The 16,755-nt window shown below is 31.5% G+C and overlaps 2 protein-coding genes across 2 annotated transcripts; both read right to left on the bottom strand.

Annotated features, from left to right (window-relative positions):
* Positions 1–694: 694 nt before the first annotated feature.
* Positions 695–8,108, bottom strand: LOC145105454 (ribose-phosphate pyrophosphokinase 1-like). The gene is made up of 9 exons (XM_079042554.1): positions 7,798–8,108; positions 5,389–5,571; positions 5,058–5,306; positions 4,455–4,598; positions 4,182–4,349; positions 1,410–1,479; positions 1,248–1,329; positions 1,002–1,161; positions 695–897 (listed from the first exon to the last, which is right to left on the bottom strand). The coding sequence occupies exons 1-9, from the start codon at positions 7,879–7,881 to the stop codon at positions 859–861; spliced, it is 1,179 nt and encodes a 392-aa protein (XP_078898680.1). The 5' UTR covers positions 7,882–8,108; the 3' UTR covers positions 695–858.
* A 2,662-nt stretch (positions 8,109–10,770) lies between these two features.
* COX10 (cytochrome c oxidase 10) lies at positions 10,771–14,279 on the bottom strand. The gene is made up of 7 exons (XM_079042553.1): positions 13,839–14,279; positions 13,019–13,148; positions 12,636–12,773; positions 12,413–12,546; positions 12,160–12,285; positions 11,974–12,077; positions 10,771–11,354 (listed from the first exon to the last, which is right to left on the bottom strand). The coding sequence occupies exons 1-7, from the start codon at positions 14,174–14,176 to the stop codon at positions 11,008–11,010; spliced, it is 1,317 nt and encodes a 438-aa protein (XP_078898679.1). The 5' UTR covers positions 14,177–14,279; the 3' UTR covers positions 10,771–11,007.
* Positions 14,280–16,755: the final 2,476 nt, after the last annotated feature.

Genomic DNA, 16,755 nt, shown 5'->3' with positions numbered 1-16,755 from the left:
AGTCATTCGGATCTGCTTAAATTCTATATGTTTTTTTCCAATTTTTTTAATGCTATATTTCATTGTATACATGATCGTTGTATCATTAATCTATACATAAAGATCAATAATGTTCACATCTTCAAGCCATTTTACAAAATTATATAATTATAGACAACATTTATCTTTCTTGTAAAACAACTTTTTGCAACTATATGATTAACATTATGATTTTTAAAGTTTCAATGTTATTTTACAATCAAGTATAATATACATGTTATAACCTAATGTGTATGTATATGTAATATAGATGACATTTTAAATTTTGTACCTTTAACATGTCATAACTATTTAATTGGTATGGTACTAACAACCAAACATGTTGGCTGCCAAACATATTGATATCCAACTTTCTTCATTTGCCTCGTAGCATATTTGTTGGTTTTCCATTATATATTTTATAACGAAATGTAAGCATTTTTTTCAAATAGGTGTATAACATAAAAACCTGAAAAAACTCTTTGAAAAAATGCTTACATTTTCATACAACACAACTTGGTTGCATTCCATTAAAAAAAGCATAACGACTACCAATGTTAATATCCTCTGTACAAGTACCATTAAATACTATGTAGAAAATTGCCAACAAAGTTGGTTGCATGATAAATTCATATCATTAAATGAGACCATAAAAGATTCTTTTAAAAATTACATGTGTAGCAATAGCAATAGCAAGCTTTCTTTACTCGGTTAATTAATGAAAATCAGTCACATCAGCGGAAAACTAAAATTGCAAAGTTTTAAAAACCAACTTTTTGAGTTAAATTCCGCAAATAAATTATTAAATTTACACAACAAAACAACACAAGTCGTCTGATATCAGTCGATACCCAGACTAGAAAAGTGTTCGAAAGAGCCCTGTGAAAAAATATATATATATATATATATATATATATATATATATATATATATATTAAAAAAATTGATTAAAAAGAATGAATAAAAATAAATATATAACTTACAGCATAGTCATCGTGAACACGCCAGATTGCTTCTCCAAGTAGATTTGCTACGGATAAAATAGTCAATTGCGGGAATGAGTTTTTCTCACACACCGGAATCGTATCTGTAATAATCACCTCTTGAAAAAGACCACTCGATAATCTTTCAACAGCAGGCGGACTAAATTTTTCATCAAAAAATTAAAATTAAAATTTTTAACATATTTTTTCGTCGTAAGACCTAAAAATATATGATAAAAAAAGTACCTTAAAAGTGCATGTGTACAACATGCGTAAACTTCCCTCGCACCTTCGTCACGTAACAATGCTGCTCCTTTGGAGATTGTACCTATAATAATAATTATAATTATAATTATAATTATATTCCAAACAACTATTAAGTAAAAGAGTTTGATAATCTCATCTCACCAGCAGTGTCGATCATGTCATCCACCATAACTGCTACTTTACCCTTTACATCACCAATCAAATTCATTACCTGCATCATGATGTCATAAATATAGAAAATGAAAAATCAGGACGATAATCAAGTCTATCAACACAACAGAGCCTGCTTTTTCTTGAGTCTATCAATAAAATTTAATAATAAGATGTTCGGGGTTGTTCATGCTTATGGCCACCACGAGCCCGGCTGTTTGGTTGCTTAGTTCTTGTGGTTTGGCTTAGGTCTTGTGTTCTGGACATCATGACTTCTTCATATGATCACATATTTTAACGATCTTTACGTCCGCACGTTTGTATACGAGTCTATTACAATTTTCGTTTAGATTACTCCGGTTAAGAAAACAATATATTTTTAATTACGATTTTATAAAAAAAAAATGTTCATACGTATGTTCATCAAGAACGCATGGATATAAAGATCCTAAGTAAAAATATATTACTTTTTAACGGGAGTAATCTAAACAAAAATCGTAGTAGACTCAAATACGAACTCATGGATATAAAGATCATTAAAATATGTGATCGTATGAATAAGCTACGACGTTCAGAACACAAGACCTTAGCAAAACACAAGAACTAAGCAACCAAGCAGCCGAGACCACGATGGCTATAACCATGAACAACCCCGAACACCTTATTAATGATTGTGCCGCATATGATGACGTAAGAAAACCCTAAAAAAACCGATACAGAAACAAGGACTTATTTGCAACAAAAAATATATTAAGGACTAAATGTGTACAATATAAGAAATATACTACCTTTTTAAGTCATTTTTTTCCGGTTTACTTGGAGTAGCCGGTCATAAGAACTAAATGTGTACAGTTAAGCAAAGTTGAAAGGGTACATGTGGATGAAAAAAAGAAAACTCAATGACCAAATGTGTACAAATCAAAAAAATATATTACTATTTTAAGTAATTATCCCTATTTTACACGGTATAGAAAATAAGTTTTTATATTTAATATTTTTTTGTAGGCTGATATTATCAGGATAATACATATTTTTTTATTTAAAAACATATTTACATACATAAAAACATACTTTTTTTACATTTGAAAAACATATTTATACGTATAAAATATATATTTATGCATTTAAAAAATATATTTATACATTTAAAAATTTTATTTTCTACATTTATAAACCATATTTATACGTATAAAGTATATATTTATACATTTAAAAACTTACTTTTTACATTAAAAAACACACCTAATACTATACTCCTAAATCTAAAAATTTCATACCCAAACAAGATTTATACCCTTAATCCATGATTACAGGTAACCTAACTGAAAGCAAGATTTATTCCATATTCACATTAGAATTATGTTGTTTACTCAATCACTATATTTTTTATGATATTCATTTTCAATTTTTCTATAAATATTTTACAATGATATATCTATAGATCAAAGATATAGTAAAAATTATGATATACTTCTACACGGTAATAAGATAGGTTTTGGTCAAGTTTCTAAAACTTCGTTGTTTATTTGATTTTCATATTTTACACTATAAAAATAACATTTTTTATATATGATATTGTTGGTAGGCCGATATTAACATGTTAAAAAATTGAAGGTAGCTAACATAATTTGTTTTTTATTTAAATCGTGATTAGACGACAAACCACTTTGAAAAAAAAATAGATTTTTTTACCACTTAATAAACAAAAATTATATAAATATAAAAAAAGGGTCTAAAACAATATAATATTGATATTGACATATCTTAAAATATTAATGAATAAAAGATATTAAAAACAACTTTTATAAAAGTGTAAGGGATGAATTTGAAAGTATTTAAATTATTTAAAGAATTAAATATATATTATATAAAATCATTACTATATTAATTAAAAGAAATCAATCATGAATTGATGTGAAAAGCAACGGAACATGGTTCGTATTAGGTTGGATGAGGGTGTCGCTGATCTCTGGTCCACATGTCACATATGTATTGGTTGTTCTTTTTTTTTTTTGTTAATAAAACTTTGTTATAAATTAGATTTTTTATTCAAAAATAAAATAAAAGAAAATACAGCCAAAATTTTAAATTTTATTTTAATTTACTTTATTGGTTAAATAATTAATAAGTAAATAAAAAAATTAATTAATTAAAAAAGAACTGATGAGGGTAAAATAGTCTTTTTGTGATTGATAGGGACCAAAGACGCAACAAAAACATACTTTAAAGATTGTCTGAGTTAAATAAAAAAAAGTTAAGCACCAAACATGCAAATTACCCCCAAACCACATGGACCATTCGTGTAATTTACCCTATTTCTTATAATCTTACAAGCAAAAAGTAATAATACCGATAAAAAAACTATCTTTTGTAAACCAAAATAAGTTTTTCTATATTTATTATAGCCTTAAAAATAATAAAAATTGATTATAAATAATATAAACTAACAGATAAAAAAAATTATCTTCTTTAAACCAAAATAAGTTTTTCTATATTTATTATAGCCTTAAAAATAATAAAAATTGATTATAAATAATATAAACTAACAAAAATAAAATGTTTGGGTTATTATGGAGAAGAGAGAAACTTTAGTCTAAAAGTGATAACATGGACAAACAGAGTTCTCCCCTAAACTTATGGCTATGGATGTGTCATCTACTTGGCAATTTTTTAATCACATCACGTCCACGTGGTGCTGACATGGCATCCACACGGTCATTTTTTATTTAATTTTAATTTTTTAAAATAGATAACATAGTTTACCTCTGCCACATTGTGCCCATGACGCCGTTTATCAACAATTGCTAACGGCGCATCGGATAATTTTTTAGCAAAAGCTCGAGCTCTAGCGACCCCACCAACATCCGGGGAGACCACCACCAAATCATCAGCACAAATACTCTTGCTGGCAAGGTAATCAAGTATCACCGGCTACTCATCAACATTCAACAATAAACAAATTAGCAGAAAATATAGATATTAAATGTTTAAAGAAAACACAAATTACATAAAACTATAAACGCCACTATATTTTACCTGACCATGTACATGGTCAACTGGAATATCAAAATAGCCTATAGATTGACCAGAATGAAGATCACAAGCAAGAACACGGTCAGCCCCAGCTTCTGTTATAAGATTCGCAACAAGTTTAGCCGCGATTGACTCCCGCCCTTGAGTCTGAAAATAAATACAGAAAGAAGTAAATTACAACTTTAGCCCCAAAATCATTTTGATTTTGGGGACCAAAATTACAAAAATCAGCTATATTCAGGGACCAAAAATAGTCATAGTACGAACAGAAAAAATTGCATTTTTGGTTGATTTCCTTCAATTTTGATCCCAATAAGTTCACTTGTAAATGTAACTATTGTCCTTCTTTGTGGTAACATGTTTGCTCCATGTTCCAAGTAAAATGACTACTTTTGGTCCCTAGAATATGGTTGATTTTTGCAATTTTGGTCCCAAAAAATAGACATACTACTTTTTGGGACCAAAAACATCAAATAAGGACCAAAATTGCAAGAGAAAACTTTTTGGGACCAAAATTACAAAAATCAACTATACTCTATATAAAGTTCATAACGATTGTCTAATATCTGCAAATGTGATTGTACTTTTTATGTTAATAATGTGTACCTTACGATCAGCTCTTGCGTATCCAAAATACGGGATGACAGCTGTAACAGTTTTTGCAGATGCCCTGCGACATGCATCAATCATGACTAAAAGCTCCATGAGATTTTCATTGGCAGGGGGACAAGTTGGTTGGACAAGAAACACGTCGCATCCTCGGACACTTTCACGTAACTGAACGTATATTTCGCCGTCTGCAAACCGTGTTATTTTGATGTCTCCTAGGTCTAGACCCATGTAGGCTGCAATTTCCTGTCATAAAAATTAATAAATATTATATTTGAAGATTAAACGAAATTAAAATTAAGAAGAAAAAAAGACAAAGTGTATGTACTTCAGAAAGTGCGGGATTTGCAGTTCCTGAAAATACTCGAAGTCGGGTTTCTTCTTTTTTGATTGGCTCTCTTTGGAATTCGTATGGAATGAAGAGTTTAGGGAAAGTTTGTTGGTTTTGGTTGGTTGTTAGGGTTTGTTGTACACCATGCTTCCCGTTTCCTTCAAATTTCAAACTGCATTTCTGAATTCAATACAATAAACTTATGTGATTAATTCATATGTAGCTTTATTGTTTATAACTTTATATACATAATTAGTAATGTATTTCTAATGATTTGAAAGTATCATTGAAGGGGTGTTGATTTGAAAATAATTATGTGATGTGAAACAACAGAATTAAATAATCAGTTGTGGTAGAACAAGCTACTAAAGATAGTGTTTGGATCTGTATAAAGTTGTAATAATCAAATAATTGGGTAATGGTTAGATGAAGGATCAATAGATAAAATGACCAGAAAGGACATTCTTATATATTGTTAAATTATTCGAATTAAAGTATTAAACGAACAAAAGATCTTATTCATGTTTGCTAATTATACTTGACTTTAACTACCAAAAAGCCGTGGTACATATAAAAACTACAACAAACATTATAGTACTTTGAAAACGTGGACAATTTTGGCCCAAATCTAATCTCAATTAAATTATTCAACCAAAGTAACTAATATGAAACTTTTTTATGCATTGTGCATTTGTGCTTATCACTTGGTTTCTCAAAATAACCACTGCACTTGCAAAAGTCCTAGAAAACATTGTCCTTGAAAATTAGTAACATTTTTGCCAAAAACAATTGAAAAATTCCACTCTGTCCCAACTTCTAATGCTGAAATTTTTAATCAAATTTAATTGAATAAGTGAATAACACAAGTAACTAATATGCAACTTTCATATGGCATCATATTTGACACTTGGCTTCAAAATAACCATACCACTTGCAAAGTCCTGAAAGAAATTGTCCTTGAAAAAGTACAAACGTTTTTGCCTAATCCTTTCAAAATTGTCTACTTTGCCCTTTTACTTCTTCTGCTGAATTTATTATCACAATTAATCCAATGTTATGGTTACAAGAAAATAAGTTATACTAATTTAGTAATAAATTTCTGTTTATTTAATTAATGTTAAAGATGTTTGTTACTAATCAAACATTTTTATTAACATATGTATCAAATCTTTAAGAAGGTACAAAAATAAAGATAATGTTGAAACTTGAAAGACAATAAATATTAAATACGTTAAGAAAATCAACGCACGTCTTATTCAAAGTATTTGTCATGACAAGAATATATAGAGAAAAATCAACACTAACGTGTAGCTTTTGTTTTGAGAAAAACAATTGTACATTTAGTTCTATCAATTTTGTGATTTGATTGTCGACTTTAGATGGATTGTTCACTAAATAAACAAGCTATGAACCTCACTAAATACTGTCTATCATTTAATTTCAGAAAACCAGTAATTCAAATTACTTGTTTTCAATCCTTTTCAACATATCTGTTCCTTCACAACTCACAACCTAATTTCATTTTCATTCTTTCTAATGTTTGCAACCTATTTTAATGAAATTAGTTGATAACTGGTACATTATGCAAAATACATATTGAATTGCCAATAAATAAAATAACTTATGTACAAATCAATACAATTGATTTGTTGTAAACATAAGATTGGTGCAACTTTGATTAACAAATTAGGCACAAAAATATATGGGAAAAAACATTCACAATTTTACTGTACTATGTTTTTTGGACTTATCCAAGTACTATGGTCCTTTTCAAACTGGTGTCAAGTACAATGGTTATAAAAGTTGCACATGAACTACATGGATTTAGTAATTTCAGTGAAGCTGAAAGATTGGGGAAATTTTGTTCATGTTCTCCAAATCTGAGATCCATCCAAAATTTCCACTTACCATTTACAAGCTAAAAAGTGAACACTTTCATATTCATACAATCAAATGTCATTATCAATCAATTAATAAATATGTGCATTACAGCCATTCTTTCAAAGCAACTACAAATTTAGATTGACCCTAAATGAATGCCTTCATTTCTTCTATCTAGTTTAGAGTCTTTGAATAAAAATTCAAGGAACATAAACTGAAATCACAAAAAATAATCACTTATTTAACAAATAAACTTCGTCGCCTAACATAAACAAAGAACGCATATACGGAAACAGAACCAGAACCATTTTTATTAGCAATTTGTACACGAATTTGCGGACATACTAGAGGAGCGGGGGCATGCATATTAACATATATTGAAACTACTCAAACGCAACAATCAATCTTAAAATCAAAAGCTAAGAGCAATCAGAAAACAAACTTGAACCTATAAGACCACTTACGACGACATGCATGTGTATTAGAGGGAAATTTTGAAAAATACAATTGAGAATCGAAACTCACAACTGAGGCATTTCTCGCAGGGATAGCATATCGAAATTTGTAGGCAGCTGCGAGATGTCCAGAAGAAAATGCAAGAGAAGCCATTTGCCAATCGTAAGAAAATCACAGAACGAACACTCTGTGAGTATCAGCGAGAGGAGAGGACCGGTTTAGGGTTTCGCCATCTTTTCATTCCTAGGAACGGTGTTTTGCTCTATAAAAACTATCCGGTAGATATTGTGTCAATTCGTAAAAAGAAAACCACACAATGCCTAAATTGTAATAAATCAACTATTTCCCAATTTTATTGGAAATTTTCATTCTAGTGAAATCCCTACTCTCAAGTCTCAACCGATTAATGCTAATGGGAACATCCTAGGATTATGGACTCTAAACTAGTTAATCGACATCGACTTCATGTAAAATTTGTAACATAACTAATTTTGTAAAATTAAAATAATCAATAGCATGAGAGCCTATAATCTTATTGCTAAAAGCCTAAAACTGATGCATATCCATCTCTAGTTTCCCTTGTTCCGGTTAGCTTTTTCTTTACTTTTATTCTTTTCCTTCAAAGTATGTGGTATACTTCGTTGGCTAGACATCGGTGTCTAGCATGACTAGCAGTGCCCATCGAGAACACTGCGCCGCCCTAGGCGGCACCCACAAATCACACCCCATCACAACTGAGAGGAGCAAATGGATCGGTTGGACTGAATCGGAACTAGCACCTGACCAGATTGATCATACATTAAATGGGATTCCATCAAATAGCTTAATATACTTCTCAATTCTAGCGGTTCTAGTTCCATCGAACCGGATCGGAACGAAGCCAAAATGACTTAATGGAGTGAAAATGGGTCAATGGGGCCGAAAAACGTCTTTGGAACTAAAACCGGCACTGGCACCAGAATCGATTTAGTCTGTAGCGGTCCAATTCCCAGTTATTTATTTCGGCTCAATCGGTTTTCGGGTCTTTTAGTCCGGGCAAATTCTAGAATAGTTCTCATGTCTAGCTAAGACAATGCATTCGTTTTCCTCTTTTTCTAACTTCCAACGGTTATACAGTTAAAAAAAAAAAACTTTTGTTTGGGCAGATTCTTGCTATCTTGTAGTTTTGTTTTATTAAATAATATTTTGAATTTTTGAACATTAAACAAATATTCTAAATAAAATAAATTATTAATCAATTAAGGCATCTTTAGGTTCAAAGAAGTACCGTAGTTAACATGCATAAGAATATTTGATATTTATTAAAGATATTTAAAATGAAAAAGTATATTTAAAAGAATGTTGCATGCCGAAAGCAATATCACACACTTTATTGTAACAATAATTAGGAATATATATTATTTATTCTATAATGGAAAAATGTTAATTTTTTAAGGACAGACAAAAAGAATAAAGAAGGGTGGTCATTGCCGTTTTCACCCCTATTGTTTCATCTATACAGGTTAGAACCTAAAATCCTTGTGAAACCATTTTAACACATTTTCCTTTTCAGAAACAAGATCCTAAGGTGGGTCAAAGTGTCAAACCTGAAACCACTCAACTTTTAGTTGGCATGTTTGAAGTTTATGTTTTTTACTTTTTTGTGTAAAAACGCTAATGGTGTGTTTGGCCTTTAAAGGTCACATTATATTCACAGAAATGGAGATAAATGGCGAAAAAAATAGTCTTAAAGAATTAAAATCTAAAGATTTACAATATTACCATCGTAATGTAAATATTTGATACCTTTGCAAAATATATAAAATTAAGATAAAGTTCAACAGGCAGTGTTATTGCTATAAAAATCTCTCTCCAAAATCGCAAAAAGATTAATGTCATATTTTGTCCATCAATTTATTTTTAAGTCCTAAAAGACTTACTTGAGCTCAATAAGTGTGAAAAAAAAACAAACAAAAAACAATAAAAACAATAAAAAAAATCGATTCATTTTGAAGATCAATAGTTTGGTTTTTGGCTCTTAGATAAACTGAGTTTTAAGCTTGATTTATTTGTTATATATATAAACTGAAATAAAACAAAGCCAACCCCAAATGAAATAATCAAATGACATAAATTTATATGTAATCTTTATTAATTAAGTATATCTTTAATGATTAACCTCACAAAGATTTATTATTTTCTCGCATCATCTATACACTCACTTTTATTTAATAAAAAGCTTTTAGGAGATATATATTCTTCAATACTTAACCTTTTTTTTTAAAAAAAATCAATTTAACTAATTTATCAGTTATCTATGTTATATGTTTTATTAAGCCTCTCATATAATTTATAATTTATCATTGTCGGATATTTTTTCCGAAATTATAAAGATTATAAAACTAAAAAACGATAAAATCTTATGTAACCAAAATGTTATATAATAATTGATATTTTTAAATTTTTACAACTACTTTAAAAATATATAAATTTTTTGATAAAGTATATTCATTTTTATTTATTTATTAAATCAATTGATTAACTAAAAAATATAACATCTAAATATTATTATGATATAAAATATAGTATTAACTAATGCAAGAAAATTAAAATGTTAGTGGATAATAAATGTTTGTAACGCAAAAGTTTACGAAAAAAAAAATCTACAATGATAAAAAGCTTTTCAAATGCGTTTTCAAATAGAAAATAACTTTTGAAAAAACTACCATTAAAAATTAAAAATGCTCTAAGAATGTTAAAATTAAAATAACTAACACGTATTTACAGTTTCATTTTAAAACTAAAACAATAAGCATTCATTTACATCTATGTCTTGCATTATTTTTTTATAAATTACTAGCACTTACATTACACCCTACGATAATTAAATAAAGCAGCTGACCAAAGGTTTGACTTGTTTCCACCTCATGTATCATGTTGAAAATGTGTCTAACCCAATAGGTTTAGGAGATGTTACTTCTACTTTCAAACAAATTAAACAACCAATTCCTTGTTTTATGACTATGTGGCATCCACATTGGCAATCATCATTCATCATCATAATAACAAAACAATTAACAATGGCATTTATCTTCATGCAAACCATCAACAAATTTATTGTCATTCTCATCGGCAAAACATCGATGCCAAAATTTTGGGATAATCATCACCCATAACCTAAAATAAAAACAAAACCCCAAATTATCACCAAAACACACAATTTTACAAACAAAAAGCCGCACCCAAATGATTTTACATGTAACCTTTCTACAATAATCTCATTATTATAAGTATAACAACTCAAGATGAATATATAGGAACGGGCAGAAACGGGAAAGGGGCAACCGATGCATATGCGACCGGTGGACGTGACCGGGTCTGTTTTACCCTTTCGGGATTTCTGGTTTCCTGCTCGGTATGTGAAATGACCATTTTGTCCTTGGTGTTTTCTGTGGTTAGTGGTTGATCATCGTAAATTCGGTGAAACATAAGGCCAGACATGAAAACCGGAAGATAAAGAAGACTTGCATGGAACATTCTTCTTGCACTTGTTTTTGTCCGGTTCAATAGAAATGAAACTGCGGTCCCACTAATTGCTAGAGCCAGGAGGGTTGATTCAAGACAGAACCATCCGGAAGTTATACCCCCTGCAAAATGACCATTTTACCCTTGGTATACAAGAACGAGCTAAAGTAAAGTGTATATTAGACACACATTTCCATTGTAATGTCGCAGGTTTATGTTAAGTGCTTAAAATCTAAAAAAAAAATTAAGAGTAAATTATTTTTGTAGTCCTTGAGGTATTGCCGACTTTTGCAATTTTGGTCCAAAAAAAGTTCTCTCTTGCAATTTTGGTCCTTATTTGAGGTTTTTGTATTGTTTTTGGTCCCTACTGCAAGTAATATAACTATATTTTTGGGACCTAATGTGCAAATATCAACTATACAAAAGGACCAAAAAGTATTCATAAACATTTACTTGGAACATGGACCAGAATGTTACAAAAACCTCAACTATGGACCAAAATTGCAAGAGAAACTTATTGGGACCAAAATTAGGAAAATCAACTATACTCAGGGACCAAAGTTGCAAAAATCAGCTATACTCAGGGACAAAGTTGCAAAAAATAACTATACTTAGGGACCAAGTTGCAAAAATCAACTACACTTGGGGACCAAAATTATTGCAAAAATCATCTATATTCAGGGACTGAAAATATAAATCAATCTTAAATTAGTAATATTTCATCTTTCATAGAGAACTTACAATCATAAGCCAAGTATCCCAACGGAATCAGATATATGCAATTCCTCAAAGCCACCAAAGCTGTTCTTTTACCCGATGGATCAGCAAGAGAGAACATTTTAAACCTGAATATTTAAAAGAAATTAATTTCAAAATTCAAATCCATTACTTAAAGATAACAAAAAAAAAAAAAAAATTATAACATACCCTCCAGCTTTATAGTCATCACGGCATAAATAAGCAAGGGCCATAAAATGTGGTATTTGCCAAAAATACAAAGCTGCAGGAAGAATCAATCCATTCATTGTAATCTCACCAGAAGCTGCAGCCCACCTTTAAACCAAAAGAGAAAGAATTAAAAAATAAGTACTTCAATCTTTTTTGTTATTAAATCATTGTAATTTGAAAGTAGAATGTTATAATAGGAAGAAATGAAAGTACATTGCTATAAAAAAATTACCCAAGAAGAGGGGGAATTGCACCAACAACAGCTCCAACCCAAGTATTGACAGGATGTATTTGCTTCAATGGGGTGTAAACGAATGCATAGAGAAAGAGATTTGAAGCTCCAAGTCCAGCTGCCAATAAATTAGCCTGCACAAACCTTGCAGTAAATTTTTTTATTTTAGTATATATATAATATAATTTTTTGTTAATTTATAAAATGAAAATTAATTTCCAACCTGGCTTGCTAATAGAGCTGTGCCAGCTAGACCAATTGACGTTGCCCATGTGACTGCGTGAGGAATAGTAAGACGGCCTGAAGGTAATGGCCTTCTCATTGTTCTATTCATTAATGCATCGTTTTTAACCTCAAATACCTAATACACAAATACAAGGTTTGATAAGAATAAGGACACAAACATAAATCATTAAATCTTATCTATAACAGATTGGTTGCCAACATTAAAAAAAAAAAAAAATGATGTTTGGGGCTCTAATGAACAGAATTGGAACTTTGGTGACTGAATAAGCGAATTTCAAAATAGTTTGTTGCCATTATGTCATTAACCCATATTTAAAAGTGAAACTACAAAAGAACAATATGACAAACATGTCTAAAAACCTGATTTAATGTGTTAGCAGATGCTGCCACCATCATGGTTCCTGCACACGTGTAACAAAGTCCTGCTAAGTCAACTGCACTCCCGCTTCCAAGAACATAACCGGCTCCAGATGTAGCAACAACCAGCATGCTAAAAATATATAATGCAGAAATCAGATAAGATATATAACATATATTAATAACTGGAAAGGAAAGAGTATGCATAGATAAATATCTATTATAACCACTAAAAAGTTAAACTCTAAGAAAAAACATATGCAAATAGGTCATAAACTCTTTTGTTATGTTCAATACTTCCACTTTTGTTTTGTTTATTTTCTATCATTCTTTTTGGTCTGATGAAAGATATTTATTTGTTCAAGCTTCATCTTCACAGTGGCTTCTAAAGATCTCTAACTTTCCAATATTAATATCGTTGATGTCACTCCCATATGTCATTCAGTCTCAACCATTATTAATAGCTGCAAATGACATGACATTCATCCGTGGAAGACTTCTAATTTTTCATAGAAACAAAACTAAAGTTCTAATTCTTAGACTATGATAGGAATAATGTTCACATGCTTATCATCACGAGCAAATCAATAGAACCACCATAACTGGACCAAAAAAATCAAATCACGCACCTAGAAAACATACAATTCGCAGCACCTATATACAAGTTCATACTAATACAAGGAATTAATCACTTTTGTAACAGTAGTCATATTGACCCTATTAATCATAAGAATTACGAATCACGAATCTAGTGAACATCAAGTTAATCATATTGATAAGGTGCGTTGCAGAAATACCAAAAAGAAAAGGAATTATAACTAACCTAAGCTTAGCTTTGGAAAGCTCCCAATAGCACCGACCATAATGTCTTGCCATATCAACAACCTCCCTTGCCCCTAACGTTGTCGCATCGACGATTTCAGCAGTCGACCCCATCGCCCGGACCCGATCGAGTCCCGCAATACCTAGTTTCCCTGAACCGGAAGATGGGCCCACGGCGGTGGAGGTGGATCTACTGAATAATCCATACCCGTGGTCAACGTCGGAGATTTGCAACAGGCGAAGACAATTTGGTTGAAGGTTTAGATGGCAATTGAACTTGGACGAGGAGGAGGTGGCGAGTTGAGTGAATCGACTCAGTGAGTTTCTACTTCTCCACATGGCCTCTGATTCCGGAGAACACGGCGGCGAATCGCCTGGAAGAAGTGACGGAGGTGAGCGGTGAAGCTTCTGCCTTTATTAGAGATAGAGGAGACGGAGACCTTGAGACCTTTCTTGATGAATACCGATGTTCACTTTGAGACCTTGTACTTTGAAATTTCTACTTTTATAGTACTCTAACTTTAAAAGTAACTATTTTGGTGCCCAACCATTTCGCAATTTTATCTAGATCAACTTCCGTGAGAAAAGTGTGGAATGATACTCGAATACTCAAATGTGTACTTCTCTATCATTTTCTCTTGTGATCAGATCACGACATAAAAAGAAAATTAAAAAATTATTATCTTTTTATTAGTTGAGATTATATAAATATATTAATGCACGCGTTATTGATGAACAGTAACAGGTATTGGTATTGGCGTTTTCTGATTTTGCGTCTCTTGGCTGGGTTGGAGTTGATTTGTTTGATGGTCATCGTCTGATATTCATTCTATTTGCTTTGTTTTTCCAGGTGTAAAGACACCAACATTGCCCTTCAATCCAAGACCTTCCACCTGTTTCCCACCACCTTCGTTTTTAGATCGTATTTTGCCTTTATAGTCTATTCTTCACATGCGTACCTCATTTGACACCCGTTGAAGCCATCATCTTCCTCTCTTCTATTGATTTTGTTAGACATGTCTAGGATTGTTATCTAATCGGAACTACTTCTCCGAAAATTCTTTGCATTCAATTTCTATCTCACCCTCTCAGCTCTTTGTAAATCGATTGAGTTCCAGATTTCTAAAACTCCAGGTTTGGTAGGTCGTCATCATTGACGATGATGGTGAAGCTGAGGTGCAAGATCTTTACAACTTTCATGTAAGTTTTGTGTACTCACTAAATCATCATATTCTTCCAATTTTCTCTAATAAAAAACATGATTATTGTTGTATTTCATTTCCCGAGTTGCTTGAATACCATGGAAATTTTAAATATTGTAACACCTGTAGATTCGGGCTAGTCAATTAAGATATAATAAACGTTAAAAATGACTTTTTGATAGGAGATTATTATGATAAATAATTTAACCAAAGTTGTAGTATATGTGACAAGGATTTCGTACATATAAAGAAAGCTTAAATTCGACTTCGTATGAAGAAGTTATGCTTCTTCGAAGTTTCGCGATTAAACTAACACGACTCTGTGTATCGTAAAAAGTGAAATTTTTATAAATTACTTGTTAGCCTAAGTAATCTAAACGAAAGTCGTAATAGTGTGCGACACAAAAATCGAAATTAAGATCGGTTGACTGTTAGTCGAAACAATCTAAACAAAAGTTGAAAATATCGTAAATATTAAGTTGTTGATATAAAGACAGTCGAGAACGGAGTTCGTATGAAGGAGTTATGAATTTCGCACGGACTTTAACAGTCTAAACCGGTCTAACTATGAATTTTTTTAGAGCAAAAATTCGATGTTAAGACCTTAACGAAAGTTTTAGATCTCGTTGAAAGTATTTCAGGGATATAAAGAACATCGAAAATGGAGTTTTTATGCGAAAGTTATGGCCGTCTGAAGATCTGCGAGAAACCGTTTGTGTTGTGTTGGTGACGTGACAGCACCGGAGTGCGCCATGTGGCAAGGCCGGCAACTCACTCCTCCAAGAGACACGTTGACGTGCCTCCACAAGATTATAACATGTGGCACCACCATGTAGTAACACGTGGCACGTTCTATAAGGGGGACGGGTGGCTGAATCAGATCGCGACACGTGGCAAACAACCACAGGAGCCAGCAAGACTCAAGGGCATGGCGCGCTCCCCCTAGTAGTATATATACCCCTCCGATTTTGCTTTCATTTCACACCAATTTCACTCCTATTTCTATCTGGAATTATTTTCATGCTGAAGTCTGGCTTTTTTTGAGGTTCCTTAGGATATTTAGCAAGTTCTGAGGGGTCTAGGCGTCCGTCAAATAGAAGCTTTCGATTTCGAAGTTATATCTGCACGTTTTCCTGATTTTCGCTAAAACCTTTGTAAGTTAAGCTACACTCTTTTGCTTTCAGTGTAACTCATATTTATAGTCATAAGTCGTTATTATGAACCTATAAATAAGATTTATCAGTGATTCCAAGTCATTATACTGATTGGTCTACTTACGCGGACAATGTTTAGGTTGTATTTAGTGAGGTGTTTAAAGTGAGATTTCCAAATCATATACTCTCTACACCAAACGGACCACACTACCTCTGATATGATCCTACCTGGTTATTCCTTACTTGATAGATCTTGATGTAGACATTGGAATTAGTGAGGAATCTAGACTATCTTTAGTTGTCATGAATATTAGACTAAGACTTGGTATAAATCATACCTAGGTCGCGTCAAAGGAAAAACTAAAGGTATTGGGTGAAGCTCTGTCGAAATCACCATTTATTCACCTAAGCCATGTGAGTACTTATTTACTTTCAGCTAATACATAGATATCAAGTATTTAATTTGCTTAGATTCCCCATGCACTTATTATTTGCATTCCTGTAACATCCCAAAAATACCAACAAAAATTTTTATTTTTAAACCATTAATTCCATACAAACC

This window comes from Lactuca virosa, chromosome 4 (assembly GCF_052849685.1).
Source record: "Lactuca virosa cultivar CGN04683 chromosome 4, Lactuca_virosa_CGN04683_v6, whole genome shotgun sequence".
In the NCBI taxonomy this organism is placed as follows: Eukaryota; Viridiplantae; Streptophyta; class Magnoliopsida; order Asterales; family Asteraceae; genus Lactuca; species Lactuca virosa.
Note: the sequence above shows the minus strand (reverse complement) of the source record. Positions and strands in the feature narration are given on the sequence as shown.

Bases quoted from the DNA above. Each gene is read 5' to 3' on its own strand.
- COX10 (XM_079042553.1), bottom strand. From the start codon at position 14,176: ATGTGGAGAAGTAGAAACTCACTGAGTCGATTCACTCAACTCGCCACC. The intron at 12,547-12,635 runs GTTGGAAATTAA...AGGTTTGTGCAG, and splicing joins CAGCTCTATTAGCAAGCCAG to GCTAATTTATTGGCAGCTGG. The intron at 12,286-12,412 runs GTAATTTTTTTA...TTTGGTTTAAAG, and splicing joins GCAATTCCCCCTCTTCTTGG to GTGGGCTGCAGCTTCTGGTG.
- LOC145105454 (XM_079042554.1), bottom strand. From the start codon at position 7,881: ATGGCTTCTCTTGCATTTTCTTCTGGACATCTCGCAGCTGCCTACAAA. The intron at 5,572-7,797 runs GTGAGTTTCGAT...TATTGAATTCAG, and splicing joins CTGCGAGAAATGCCTCAGTT to AAATGCAGTTTGAAATTTGA. The intron at 4,599-5,057 runs GTACACATTATT...ATTTATTTTCAG, and splicing joins ACGCAAGAGCTGATCGTAAG to ACTCAAGGGCGGGAGTCAAT.